This window comes from Uloborus diversus, chromosome 8, assembly GCF_026930045.1.
Source record: "Uloborus diversus isolate 005 chromosome 8, Udiv.v.3.1, whole genome shotgun sequence".
Classification (NCBI taxonomy): domain Eukaryota; kingdom Metazoa; phylum Arthropoda; class Arachnida; order Araneae; family Uloboridae; genus Uloborus; species Uloborus diversus.
Genome location: NC_072738.1, coordinates 117,346,271 through 117,360,464, shown reverse-complemented (window position 1 = coordinate 117,360,464; position 14,194 = coordinate 117,346,271). Strand labels below are relative to the sequence as shown.

At 30.4% G+C, this 14,194-nt stretch overlaps 1 protein-coding gene across 1 annotated transcript in view; it reads left to right on the top strand.

Moving 5' to 3' along the window:
• LOC129227917 (cell adhesion molecule 3-like) overlaps positions 1–14,194 on the top strand; it is a 98,704-nt gene that overhangs the window by 68,072 nt on the left and 16,438 nt on the right. The window contains exon 2 of the mRNA XM_054862538.1: positions 12,603–12,765. Coding sequence (XP_054718513.1) covers positions 12,738–12,765 — 28 coding nt within the window. The 5' untranslated portion in view covers positions 12,603–12,737. The remainder of the gene's footprint in view (positions 1–12,602; positions 12,766–14,194) is intronic.

The following is a 14,194-nucleotide window of genomic DNA, read 5'->3' as shown; positions in this document are numbered from 1 at the left end:
TGATATTTATGTTTGCATTGAAATTGCGTACAACCAAAAGGTGAGCGATGATCAAATTATCACAACGTTATCTTTAACGAGGTTTTGTTACCGATGTCTTCAAATTACATGCCTTTTCTTGTGCGCTTACTTTTTCCGTGTACTTTTTTTCGGTTCTTTTTCATAAAGTTCTTCCTTTGAAATTTTTAAAGAACGAAATGCCTTACGAAACGATTTAAAGAACAGTGCGGAGTTCCGCACGGGTCAACTAGTATAATATAAAGGCTTGACTAACACATTTCACAACTAATGAAAGGGTATATATTTTTTAAAAGGTATAAGAATGATCTAATTAAAACAAAACATGTCGCAACATTTTCAATACATCATAAAACATGTAGTGACAATACATAAGCTTAATATAAACTAAATAAATACTGCTCCCAATATTTGTTGGTCCCAATAAATATTTAAAATACTAAACAAGATCTTTATCTTTTGATAATAACAAAAATATTTTTCATCTTACTACAAAATATCACAATTTTAGTATCAATTTTAGGAAATTGTTTGCATTATCATATGCTTAGATCTTCACTAATAATTTTTTTTCCTAACTGGAATAGACTACATGTGTTTCTACAAAGTTAAATTACTATCAAATAAGTGGCACTAAAAGTAGAGAGAAAATTTCGCCATTTCACTTTTCCGTGCTAATTCACTTTGCCTCAAATTCCCTTACATATTTCACAAAGTTAAAAACGTATTTTCTGAATTAAAGCGAACATATTTATTATACATGTTGTTTTGTAAGTTCAAAAGATTTTTCTTGAATTTCGAATGCACAAAAGACGTTTGTTTAACCACTAAAAACACTTTGTTTTCCATATTTTTAATGTCTTTTGCTGAAATGCACATCTTGGTAACAAATGAAAAGTAAAAGTAGAGAATCAAATTTAAAAAGAAATTTATTTAAATGAGCATTGCGCTAATATTTTTTCTTTCTTTCTTTTTCTTTCTTTTTTGCCTTCGAACATCATTAGGAAAAACCCATCGATTTGTTTCAAAACGTAGCTCAGATTTCGCAAAAAAAAAAAAAAAAAAAATAAATAAATAAATAAAATTAAAAAAAAATAAAAAGATTAATTTTTGAATAAGCCAAAAGTCTAAACTATGAAAAATTACAGAAAAAAAAATAAATTTAGGTAAAATAACACTTCTTTCTTTCAGAACTAAATTCATACCAATAACATATTTTTTATTCGTTTTCAAGTAGAAAGTGAGATGTTAAAAAGAAGCACTCAAAACACTTGCATCGTTTAAGAACGCGAAAATTGAAATTGGAATTGAAACTTTTAAGCAGAAAGATTTTTTTCGTAAGCATTAGAAAGGAAACAAAGAACTGCAAAATCCATTCCTGGGATGAGGAAGTTGAGCCAATTTTGCTAATATTCGCGCATTTATTGCATTAAATGGGCGATTTGTTACTATAATAGACTGTATTTTATTTCAAATTCGTTTTTAAGGAGCGCAGAATTTGGTATTAATAGCTTTGAAATGGGTTAGGGTAAAAGTAATATTGAAAACACCGGTGAGAGGACAGGGATATAATGTGCTTCTTTCGTATATTTCTTTTGCACAGACATTACAATAAAAATTCTGAAGTCCGAAGAATTTGTATTATTTTTCTGTAGACTTTTTTCCCCTTCTTAAACTTTAATTACGGTCCTTTTGAAAAGGAACTCACACTTATTACACCAATGTTCTGCGGAAAAATCCAATTTTCTATGTTTTATTTATTCATTTTTTAAATTTAATACTTTTCTCTAATTTGCATTTTTTTGGTGATGGGGGGGGGGACGAATGGGTCGACAGTGGAGCTCTTGATCCATTGTTGTTTCTTGTATTATAGGAAATGAATCTGTGCTATGTGTTATGTTTTATGTGTAATGTGCCGCAGAAATAGCTTTAATTGGCAACAGTTTGCACAAAAAAGTTATGCATGGTAAGGAATTTCCGAAACGTCACAGAAAATGTTTGGGCAACGTTCCGTTATTTTACGGCGTTGTACCAGTTTCCTGTAAAAAACAAGTATAGTTGCGGATGTTTCCTGAATTACTACAAGTTCCATGAAAGTAGACTTCTTGTCGTGATAACCATTTTCCCGTTTCATTGTGAAGATACGCTAATATTTTTCATTAAGTGTTTCGCATTGCTCAGTTACGGCCCTTCCAGATTGACTGAGCCTCAAATGACAAAATTCAGTCAAAGGATATTGCAGCTTTGAAAGAATTGAAGTCAAATGAGCTGTTTGGTACTTGCTTACAGTTCTGCCGTATCTTCAGCCGTATTTTCTTAAAGAACTTTTCCGGCAAATGAAGAAAGTGTAAAGTTAATACTCCAAGCTATTATAATCCATCTAATTTATTCTAGAAATGTTATGGGCTATTATTAGAAAAGTTCATAACTTCTACAGAAAGATTCTGAGATAATTTCAGCAAGGTTGAGGGCTTTTCATGGGAAACTTTCCTGTTTTTTACCAGATATACAGATATGTTATTGACAGATATTATGCTCAGTATTTTACAAGCGCGTTACAGATTTTTTTTTCAAAATTTATTACTGTATGTAAAATAATATAATTCTTAATTCGCAAGTCCAATAAACTATAGGGGGGGGCTGCAGTCACTGTTTAATGGCGGATGAAAAAGGTAAAACAAACGCATGCCGTAACTTATAACTTGCTTTGACGCTTTGTGAATGACAGTGATTTTTCATCGTGTTTGTGGGAAATTTTCTTTCCTATTCTTCTGAAATTACATTGCATCATAAACTGTCTGAAGCCTATGATTTACCCCAAAGAAAACACGTGGAATGGAATGTTTTACCCTTTTCTTTAGTTTTGGTCATCAGCGTAAGGTAGCATATTCGAGCTCTGAAGTTGTGAATTTGAAATTCTTTGAACTTGCCCTTTATGATAACATAATTACCTTTCTATTTTGTTTTCCTTTGATTATGCAGGCATTATCAGTCTATAGACACAAAAACGAACTCAACATAAACTGTTACATAACCGCTATTATATTCTGGATTTGTGTTGAACAAACTTCATTAAAGAACGCTGCACAATTTCTAATTAATATGTATTCCTATTAAATAAGCTATTTATGACTGATTTAAAACGTATTTTCGGATCTAAACACTTTAGTTTCAGTTTCTATAATCAGACTTGCAAACATTTACGCTTTAAAGTAATTGTGATGAGAATCCTTATCCAATTATAATATGTTGGATTAATTCGGTTTGGAAATTACTGTTGTATTAATGGAAATCACTGCATTACTGTTAAATCTAAAATCTTGCAAATCGCCAAAGCAGAATGATTAGTTTAGAATTGCTTCGAATTTCATTACTATGGAATGCGGTAACGTACATCAAGTTGACTTCCTCAGCAATTGCCAATTGATAATCCGATGGATTTTAAAGATATACAGTCAATTCGCAATAACTCGAATCTAAAGGGACCGACAAAAAACTTCGACTTATCGAAATTTCGACATACCGCTAGTTTCGGTTTTCGACATTTTAATAGTAAAAACCATCCTAATTTTCCAATCTCTAAATATATTAATTAAATAAACTTGATACTTTAATTAACATGTACATGTAAAAGAAAAAATTACAGAACTTAAAAGTTTTTAAACACAATATGCACAGTTTAATAAAAAATATTGAGCGAAAAAAAAATAAAAAAGCATGATTTTGATTTCGATACTGCTGGAACCACTTGAATAGAGCTGATTCTACTTCAGGAAAGGTGCACATCTTCATTTTTTTCAAAGTCGGATCCATGGATTCTATCGCTTTAGAAGTTTCTCTTTTTCTTTTCATATCATTGGCAGAGTACTTGCTTAGACATCTTTAAAAGTTAAGAAAACTCACTCTGTCTCTCAGGAACTTATTAGAAAATGATCAAACTTAAGAATGAAGGGGAACGCATCTTAACTTAGGCCAGTCTTTGAATAAAGGTACAGTCAGTCGGCAACTTGACAACTTTAAATCAAATTCGTAGTCCAGCAACATGTCTTAGTGTAAACAGTACAGTATAGCAAAAGAAAACAAGCTAATTCATTTCCGTACGTGTAACTCTTTAATTGCACTTTGACTCAAAAGGTGCTTTTCTTGCTTTAGAGGTCTATTGTGCAGGAATCACAAGTGAAGGTGAATTAATTTTTCTCTCATAGTCACTTGTTTCTTTACTTTTTTTCATCTTTTTTTCCGTTCTTTCGAAATAAATTTGGAGTCATCTTTAAAAAAACTTCGAGTTAAAGAAAGTTAACTTCGAGATATTGAGAAAAATTAGCATGGAATAAAAGACAAAGGGGTCGGAACTTGATAAAAACTTCTAGTTATAGTAATATTTAAGTTATTGGACTTTGAGTTATCGCGAATTGACTGTATACGTAATACAACTTTTTAAACTACTAAATAAAACTATTCATGAAACTTTAATTTCATGGAGAAAAAATACAAGCGACAAAAAATTTATATTAGTTTTCGAATTTATGTATTTTTACATTTAACAAAATGAAAAATTTAATGTTTAAATAAGTTCAAGCTTCAAATAAAATTTATATTTTTTCGTAAATAACGGTGTGGTTTATATAACTTACAAAGTAACCAGGGGTAAAGAAAAGGTGTTTTGAGGTAATTGTGAATAATATACTAGTACATATTTCTGAACGGACTAAAAGGACTACTTCACCTTTTTTCACATGCATGAAAATTTCTCATCCTATTAAAATGGCAAAGAATAAAACGTTTTACGTCCTACAATCAACAAACATAAGCGGTATTTGTTATTAAATGAACAATATTGCAACTGTCAAAAATATATAGATCTTATAAAAATTTGAAATTTAACTCTCTTTACGAAAAAAATAGCATTTAAGAATTTCTTAATGTTTTTATAAATTTCAAGGTTGGAATTACAGTGGTGTACATCATTCTAACGTAGTTTTGAGTAAACGAAAGTTTTGTAAAACTATCCCATAAAAATCAAGACTGCTTAGAACTTAACATCAAGAGCAGAATATACTATATTAAAAGAGGGGTATTTTTTTATGGATCAACTTTCGTCAAAAGGTTTTTGAACTAAGTTAAAAGTAACTTTTAACAACTTACGCTACTCTTATTCTAGAGTCTATCGATTTAAAAAACAAGTACATGGAAGGATTCTTCAGTACAAAATAGCACAAGATTCTGGATGCCAGTCAATCAATGGTACAAAACTCGACATACACTTTTATAACTGGGTTGTTTCCGAAAATCGAAAAAGTATTTTTTTTTAAAGATCATGCTTAAAAACATGGCATTTAACCAATTTTTAAATAATTTGAAAAAATTTAATATTAAAACAATTCAGAGGGCAGATTCAATTTTATTTTTACGCGCAATATTTAATTCCCTCTTTCATTCTCATGTACTGGCAACGCGGTTGACAGCAAGTGTAACTATTCAGTTGGCCAAAGGAGTAGGCCGCGAAAGTACATTACTTGTGACGTCATAAAGACCACGCCTTATTTGCAAAATAGGTGAAAAAAATAATAAAAAAATAACTGTTGGGAAAATAATAGTTTTTTTTTTCTGGTTCTATGTTTTTTTTTTCTTTCTTTGCTTATACTATCAATTTCTATGACTAAAAGTAGTACTTTTGACGAAAGAAACACCCCTTTCTAAGCTGAACAACAGTTCAAGTTAATCGATAAAATTTGTTCTATATATTTTAATAATTTTTTTTGCAATTGGTTCACTTTATTTAAAAACTAGACAGGAAGCAAAATTCATCACTAGCTAAAAATGCAAACATTTTCGACCTGCACCACTATCACTCTAACCCAACCAAATGCCGTGACAATCAAACGCATTTGTCAACGAAGAAGCACAAACCTAACTTCTTTCTCAAACGATAACTCAGTGATTCAGGCAATAATATTTAGTACGCAAACAAGCAAACGTTTTACTCTGGTAACTCTCTCACTAGGATACTCGGAAGTAAATACAATTTTCTGCTGCGGACAGGTTCATTGATAAACGCCTCAGGCTTGGTGTGAGAGCTTCTAAATCAAAGAAAACAAATAAGCAGGCATTCGTACTTATTTCTTTCATCCTAAAATAAAAGCCCTGCAGGGCATCTGAGTCGACAAGATTGCTGTGTACAAAACATTAGGAATGTTTGATGCATTGAATGAAGTGAAGTTTTGTTGAATCGAAGCTGTCTTAAATGCCTTAAATAAAGAAAGAGAATTTTCCCTTATACCTGAACAAAATAAATGTTTTTGCCAGTCTAAATTTCTCGAAACGCGATATTCGTCACCTTTCTGTTTACCAGTTATCGATATATTTTTTACTACATTCTATCTATAATTTACAGATATATCTGTTTTTATACCAATATGTATATTTATCTCAGTCTGTCTGTCAGTGATCGGTAAATGCCGGAAATCTAATCAATAGAGCCTTTTAAAATAAAATTATTTATTTATTTATCGATACATGTTTTACTGATTTCTATCTGTAATTTACAGATATATCTGCTTGTATACTAATATGTATATTTATCTTAGTCTGTCTGTCAGTGATCGGTAAATACCGGAAGTCTAACCAATTGAGATTATTAAAATTAATTTATTTATTTATTTATCGATACATTTTTTACTACATTCTATCTATAATTTACAGATATATCTGTTTGTATACCAATATGTATATTTATCTTAGTCTGGCTGTCATCGGTAAATACCGGAAGTCTAATCAATTGAGATTATTAAAATAAATTTATTTATTTATTTATCGATACATTTTTTACTACATTCTATCTATAATTTACAGATATATCTGTTTGTATACCAATATGTATATTTATCTTAGTCTGACTGTCATCGGTAAATACCGGAAGTCTAATCAATAGAGCTTATTAAAATAAAATTATTTTCTATTTGAGAGGGGGGGGGGCATTAATGTTTCGTTGGTGCTGGCGAGGGAGACTTCCTAAAAGGACTACTTGCAAAACCTTTTTCGTGCAGATTGGCTCGTTGATTGGTTTGAAATCAAGAGCCCATTAAAAAAAAAATTGTGAGTAACATTTTTTCAGCAGCGGATTCTACATTTACTTTATTGTATTTTTACTTGTAGGTGCAATATAATTTTAATATTTCATAAATATTGTTGTTGCTAAACATTCTTGTTGCTAAAAATTTTGATTTTACAAAATCGTGATGGAGTCTAGAAAAATTGCGGTTAAACAACTTGTAGTGAAGAATTACGGTATTACATTCACTGCTGAAAAAGTGGAGTTATTTTCTATTTTTCCTTGAGTCTTAGGGACGTTCTAATAATATTGAACTTAAAACTTCGTTTTAATATTTTTGCACAGAGTTAAAATTTATGAACTCCGTGAATTTAAATCAGTGATTAAAGTCAGTGTCAAATGCTCAGTTCTTGGGAATAAATTTTTGTTCTAATTTTTCTATTATTATATATTTGTACATATATATATTTTGGGACATCCTGACGCACTAAAAGCAGTTTTTAACATTTTTTATAGGACGTTTTGAGGTCACGATCATTTTAAATCCTTTTCGGTTTCTTCTGTTACTTTTTTCTCAGCATTGACTTAATTCTATTTATTTTTGTTTATTTTTTTTTTTACTATCGGAAAGTTTTTTTTTTTGTTACAAAAATAATAATTTTCTGATTTTACCATTTTATTAGTTAATGTGAGCACATAACTCGCTATTTTAAACTGAGAATACTAAAAACAGGTTTAAATCAATTAGATCTGTTTTTTCTAAAAAATAAAAGAAAAAAAAAGCTTCAAATTTTATTGTTAAAGTAGTCAAGTAGTAGTAAATGTAGACATAAAACAGAAAAATAATCTCAAAATTTACGCATATTTTTCTTTTCTAATAACATTTTATTTTTATTTTTCGAGTACAAAAGCATTTTTCACAGAATTCAAAGCTACGCGGGCACTTCCTTCACTTCGCTTTATCATGATTATCTGAGGTATGGAAACTCATTAAAAATGCCTTTGAAAGCATTACCCGTGAGGTCGAATAAATCTAAGAACATAAACAAGCAAATATTGGCCAGTTAAAGCTTATCCTACTATAAATACCCTCTGGATAAATTTAGTCGATAAAATCTTTATTGAGGAAACAGTTGCAATGGTTCATGCGCATTACGCAAATTAATTTGCGCTGAATATAAACCATCATGAATGGAATAAATAAACGAAATATTTACTTTATGAGGCGAAACCAAAACTAGTATTTACTTCAATCTCAATCTTAAAGTAACACGTTGAATATTTTATTATGAAAGTTCTGTGTTTATAACTTTAGATTTAACTTGCATAACTGCAAATTTAATTCAAACTTGCGTAGTCAATTACCATAAAAATATTTTATTGTCTAAAAATCTGGTGTTTATAAAATTAAACTATGCTTTTATCTGGAAATCCTGTTTCGCTTGCGATTTTGTTACGTTTTTCACAAAGGATCACAAAACAAATTGTTAATCAAAAATTAATGTAAATTTGCATTTTCACCTTCCCCAATTCTTGTTTTGACTAACTTCGTCGTAATCTCGAAGGTGCACATAGTTGGTATAAGTCAAAAAACCGTTCGTCGGGGACAGTTGATATTCTGTGTTTAGGTTGCAATCGGTTGCAATGTCGGTTAAAATTGACTGAGAATGCAATTCTGTTGAAAAAATTGCTCGTGTCTTGCATTAAATAAAATATATAAACATACATTCAATTAATAAAGTTTAATAATCGAAGTCGTTAGAATTTCAATCAATCATCTACTCAAGCGTTGAATTTCATAAGGGATACATTATTCATGTTCCAACCAGAAAACACCTGCGTTAAATTATTTTAATTATCTTTTTCAGAAGACTTTCCTGAAGAAGGTTACCTTGCAACAGTTTATTATTGATCGTCAATATTCGAAAAACGGTCATTATTTAGAATTCTCGTACATTGAGAGTTTTGTGGGGATTTTATCTTTAACAATGTTGCATAAAACATGAAATATCCACTTTATTCATATCTATTTTGACTCTGCAAAAGGATCGTACTTTACACCACGAGGCTTACAAAAGAAATGAAAACAACACCAAGTTTTAAATTATTATGCAAATAAAAAACAAAATTTTTTGGAACCAACAGGCTCGAGCAGAGTTGTAAAGGCTTGGAAAAGTTTCAAAATTTAACACTTTACAGCAAAGACTGATTTTCAAAAAGTGTAGAAACAAGAAGAGTGAGAAGTTGAAAGAAATACATTTTTCACTAAGGCGACTTGACAAATATTTGTGTGCTACCCCTTTATCTTCAGCAATCATTCGTAAACAAATTCGGGAGGAAAACGTTTCGTTATGTGTTGTCAACCATCTTTCCATTAATCTTCCTCTCTCTCTCGTCAATAAACATCGCGAGAAACCGCAACTCTCTGCTTGCATTATTTATCCTTTCGATAAAGATTGGGTTTAAGCGTCAAGCATGGTCTAAAAGTTGTAGATTTTGCCGTCTTCATCTCCATCCATTTTTTTTTCTCCTATGGTACTTGGAAATAGTCATCTTATCATTTGACACAGTCCAAATCAAAAGTTTTGGTACGGTTTGCACTGTTCAACTTTTTTTCCTGTGATGACAATCCAGCAATCATGTCTTGTAAGGTCGGCTGTCAACAATATGAATGTGTTTTACCAATGTAATCAAAAAGTTCTAAAAGTTGATTCTATATTAATAAGTCAATTCTAAAAGTTGTAGATTTTGCCGTCTACATCTCCATCCATATTTTTCTCCTATGATACTTGAAATAGTCATCGTATCATTTTACACAGTCCAAAGCAAAAGTTTTGGTACAGTTTGCACTGTAGAACTTTTTTTTTTTCCTGAGATAAAAATCCAGCAATCATGTCTTGTAAGGTCGACTGTCAACAATATGAATGCGTTTTACCAATTTTTTTTTTAAATTGAATCTATAATTTCCCCAAAGGCATAAGTTCAATGGATTTCCGTACACTGTAAAAAAATTCCGAAACGTTACTGGTTATTTTCGTGGAACGTTTCGTGATTTCAGAGGTTTTCACCTATTTCCCCAAAAAATCAAGTATCTTCGCAAAAAAGTTTCCTGAATTCCTAAAAGATGCACGAATGCAGACCTTGCACTGGTGTGAAAAATATTTTTTGCTACCAGTTTAAATATTGACGGAGCGTGTTTTATTAAGAGTATCGGCTTTAGATTGTTTGTGGCCCTTCCGGATTGACTAAGCTTCCAATGGGAGCAAATAAGTCACTGGATAGCTGCAGCTTTGCGAGGCAGGAATTGCAGGTAAGGAATATGCTTGGTTCTTGCTTGCAGTTTTCGCGTAACTTGGCCGTGGTTGCTCTAATATTTCCGGAGCTTTCTTGGTAAATCACGAAGGTTCTAATGAAATAAATTACACCTATTTAATTTTTCTAGATAATTTACGACTGGCTTTAATAGGGGAGAGTTCTTAATATTTCAGAAAGGTTACTGGTTTTTGTAAAATATGTTACTGACTGAAATTCAGCACATCAGCTGCCTATTATTTTCCAGGAACGTTTCTGAATCGTTTTTACAGTGTAGGACTTATGTCCTTTCTGAAATAATCGATTCAATTTCCCTAAACGATATCGATGATTGTCTGTTATATGAGTATGTTTTACAGTTTTTCTATACGCAATCACTGTAATCATTGTCTGTATCGGGTGAGAAAATTACGCGAGGAGAAGTTTGAAAAACCAAGTAGATGATGCACGACATGAAAGATTACGTCTTGTCCTAAATATTAATCAAAGTATAAATGTTCTAAATACAGTGTCAGTTTTTCATTTTTAGCTTCGTATTTGACGGCTATTCCACTGAAATACTTTAAACCGAGAAAAGTTTAGCTACATTGCAACTTTAAAGAACTTAGATACACAAAGTTCAAGCAAATATGAAATATATTAATTCAATTCTTCCAAACTGCCTTCATACAAGTAATTTAGTCATTTTTCATATGTACCTCTTTCGTGCTTAAACAATTGCTAGCATATAGAATAAGGCATTAAAATGACTGACGAACTAACAGTCATTCGTTTTGGGATTTAATTAGCATATTTTAAGGTAGTTTAATTATCATTAAGCTAAGCTTGTAATTGTCGCTTAAAGCCATTGAGGTTAATGAATTTAAAGTGTGTTCACCGCCGTGGATAGGGACCGCATAACAAATCGCATGAAAAAAAAATAACCCTATTAAGCACTCATGTCAAAGATAAGTTAGTCAACTGAGTCAATTGAAAAAAACAAATAAATACACTGTTAAAAATTTTCCGGAAAATTTACGGTAATTGTTACAGGCATCCATGTTGCCAGTAACTATTACCGTAAAAATCAAATGTTACTGTAAAATTTTACGGTTTCCTCGGTAGGCCACAGCAACCAATTGGCGCTGGGATCGCTTATTTCTCCGGTATAAATTACCGTAAAAATCAGCGATGCGTTAGTCCGCCATTTTACAGTAACAATTACCGGAAAATCTTCCTGAATTTTTAACAGTGTACCTGTGTGCTGAAAATTAAATGAATCAATTTATCAACGTTTTGAATCATGTTTTGAAGTAACTTGCAATTTTTCTCCTTCAAAACGTTGGTTAATTGATTCATTCAATTACAGTTTCCAAATATCACACAAAAAAAAAAAAAAAAAAAAAAAATCGCACCAAAAAAAAAAAAAAAAAAAAAAAAAAATCGCACCAAAAAAAAAAAAAAAAGACAGCACAAAAACAGATTTGAGTGTACTTACATTGAAATTAAATTTCGTTGTTTACATTTTTTAATGGAACATTTACTTTGGAAATTTAGAGGACTACTTTATTTAATATTTTTTTCTATTTTGTAGTTCATTTTAATTATAAGTTATAAACTCTACAGTAATTCACTACAATAAGCTTAAAAAAAAAAAAACTTTTCTCACTTGTATCTCCAAACAATGAAAACACTAAAGTAAGACAAAACAACGTTAGAAGAAGCACAAATTTGTAAATTACAAATTTGTGCTTCTTCTAACGTTGTTTTGTCTTACTTCACTGTTCAGCACAAAGGTATTTATTTATCTTAATGAAAACACTATTACGCAATTCCTTGGAAACTGTCAGAACGTCTACTTTACATTGCCAAGTCTTAACTCACCATGAGTTTCAGTTCAACAATTGCCAACCACTGTGGTGATAGAGTTCGTTTCATTTACCGCATGTTTGCTTTTACCCCAACCGACCCTACATGCTGTAGGTGCAAAACATCATTATCTCAAAAAAAAAAAAAAAATAATAATAATAACCTATGAAGCAAATAACAACCTATTATTTTTTAAGTCCATCCGAAAATTGTCATTTTAATCACTTAGTTCATTTTCGGGGGGGGGGGGGGGAGCGTTTCCCTACCACATATATTTTACACAGAAAATGTTATCATGCTTCATTATGTTTTCGTTCGAGAACTATATTTCATGCAATTCTTTCCGTAAAACTTTTGATAATTTTTCTTCCAGTGAGATCGGCTACCTCGACAGGACAAAGAATGACCATTTTGATTGAAAATAACACAGAAAAGAAACGAGTTTCATGAGTTTCTTCACTTGTCGACATCAATTTCGCCTTTTCTCAATTATCACACATTTTTCCTCATGATAAAAGACGTAATCTTATTGATCAGTAAGTATAGTTTCAGAAAAAACAACGAATTTCAGAAAAAAATGTTTTCTTTTTGTGCTATCTTTTCTTTTGGAAAAAAGTCTAACAAAAAAAGACAGTGCAAATCCTATAATGCATGTTTTCTTCAGTAACTATGATTGTCTTTAATGACCGTTAATTAATTATTTTAAGTATTTTCGTTTTTTTACTTTCCTTTGGCAATAACGTTTAAAGTTTTGGACGCTGCAAATATGTTTACTTTTATTAACTAGATATCAAACTAGTTCTACACATCACCCCGGCAAGGAAAAAGATACAACTCAAAAAAATGACTTTGGAGAAAATCAAAGTTTTACGCAAAGTTTGATAATAGTAGTTATATAGTAGTTTCAAGCAATTTAGAATTAAATTTTAAAAACGCATATATATATATATATATATATATATATATATATATATATATATATATATATATATATATATATATATATATATATATATATATATATATATATATATATATATATATATATATATATATATAAATAATACTGTTTACTGGTTAGTTTTAGTTTTTGTTGCTTAAATTAATCATGTATACTTAATGATCGTTTTTTTTTTATTGCAAAATTTTAATGATGTGCCATCATTGATTCTATTGTTTTTACGCCAAGCTGCAGCGGTTACTCGCATGTAAGATAATTTTGTGCGAGTTTTGTGGCAAAAAAGAGCATTAAATTTAGTACTTTTTCCCCAAATTTTGCGTTGCGTCACTTCCCTTGCCGAGCATCTCGTAATTTACTTTTTTGTTTCTGGTAATCAAAATTCTGTGTTTCTACTTTATGCTACAGAAATAAGTTACCAGTTTTTAATCGTTCTGTTGCACATTATTCCTCTTATGATAGATATTTTTGTGCTTATATACGGAGCTAACTCTTTAAAACACAAGTTTTATTTATTTACTTAGTATTTTATTTGTTGTCTTCTGTTTTCAGACTGTCATGAGAAATATAACTAATATTATCACCTAATTAAAAGTTTTTTTAATTTGATTTTTACGATAAGAGTTAATTTGCATAACTCAGTTAAAAATTGTACCTATTTATTTCCTGTGAGCAACTTCACTTTGTGATTCATTTAAACGTGAATAAATTTTTGACTCAAATGGCTTTTGTAAATGTTAAATTAATACTTTTAATCAGTTTCATGCAGACAAGCAATTATTTTTCTCTTCCACATTTTAGTTTTAACTTAAAGCATAACTTAAAAAGCATTGTTACTAGATTATTCAAGTTTTCGTTATCTAAAATGCATATTTAAATGGATGTCAATCAGCAAGATACTTTTACATGTCTAGAAGTACTTTCGGTAAAATGCATGCTATAAAGCATAATACTAGAAAGTAGAAAGTACCTACTCACGAAAAGAAATGATACTTCCTAAATGTGAC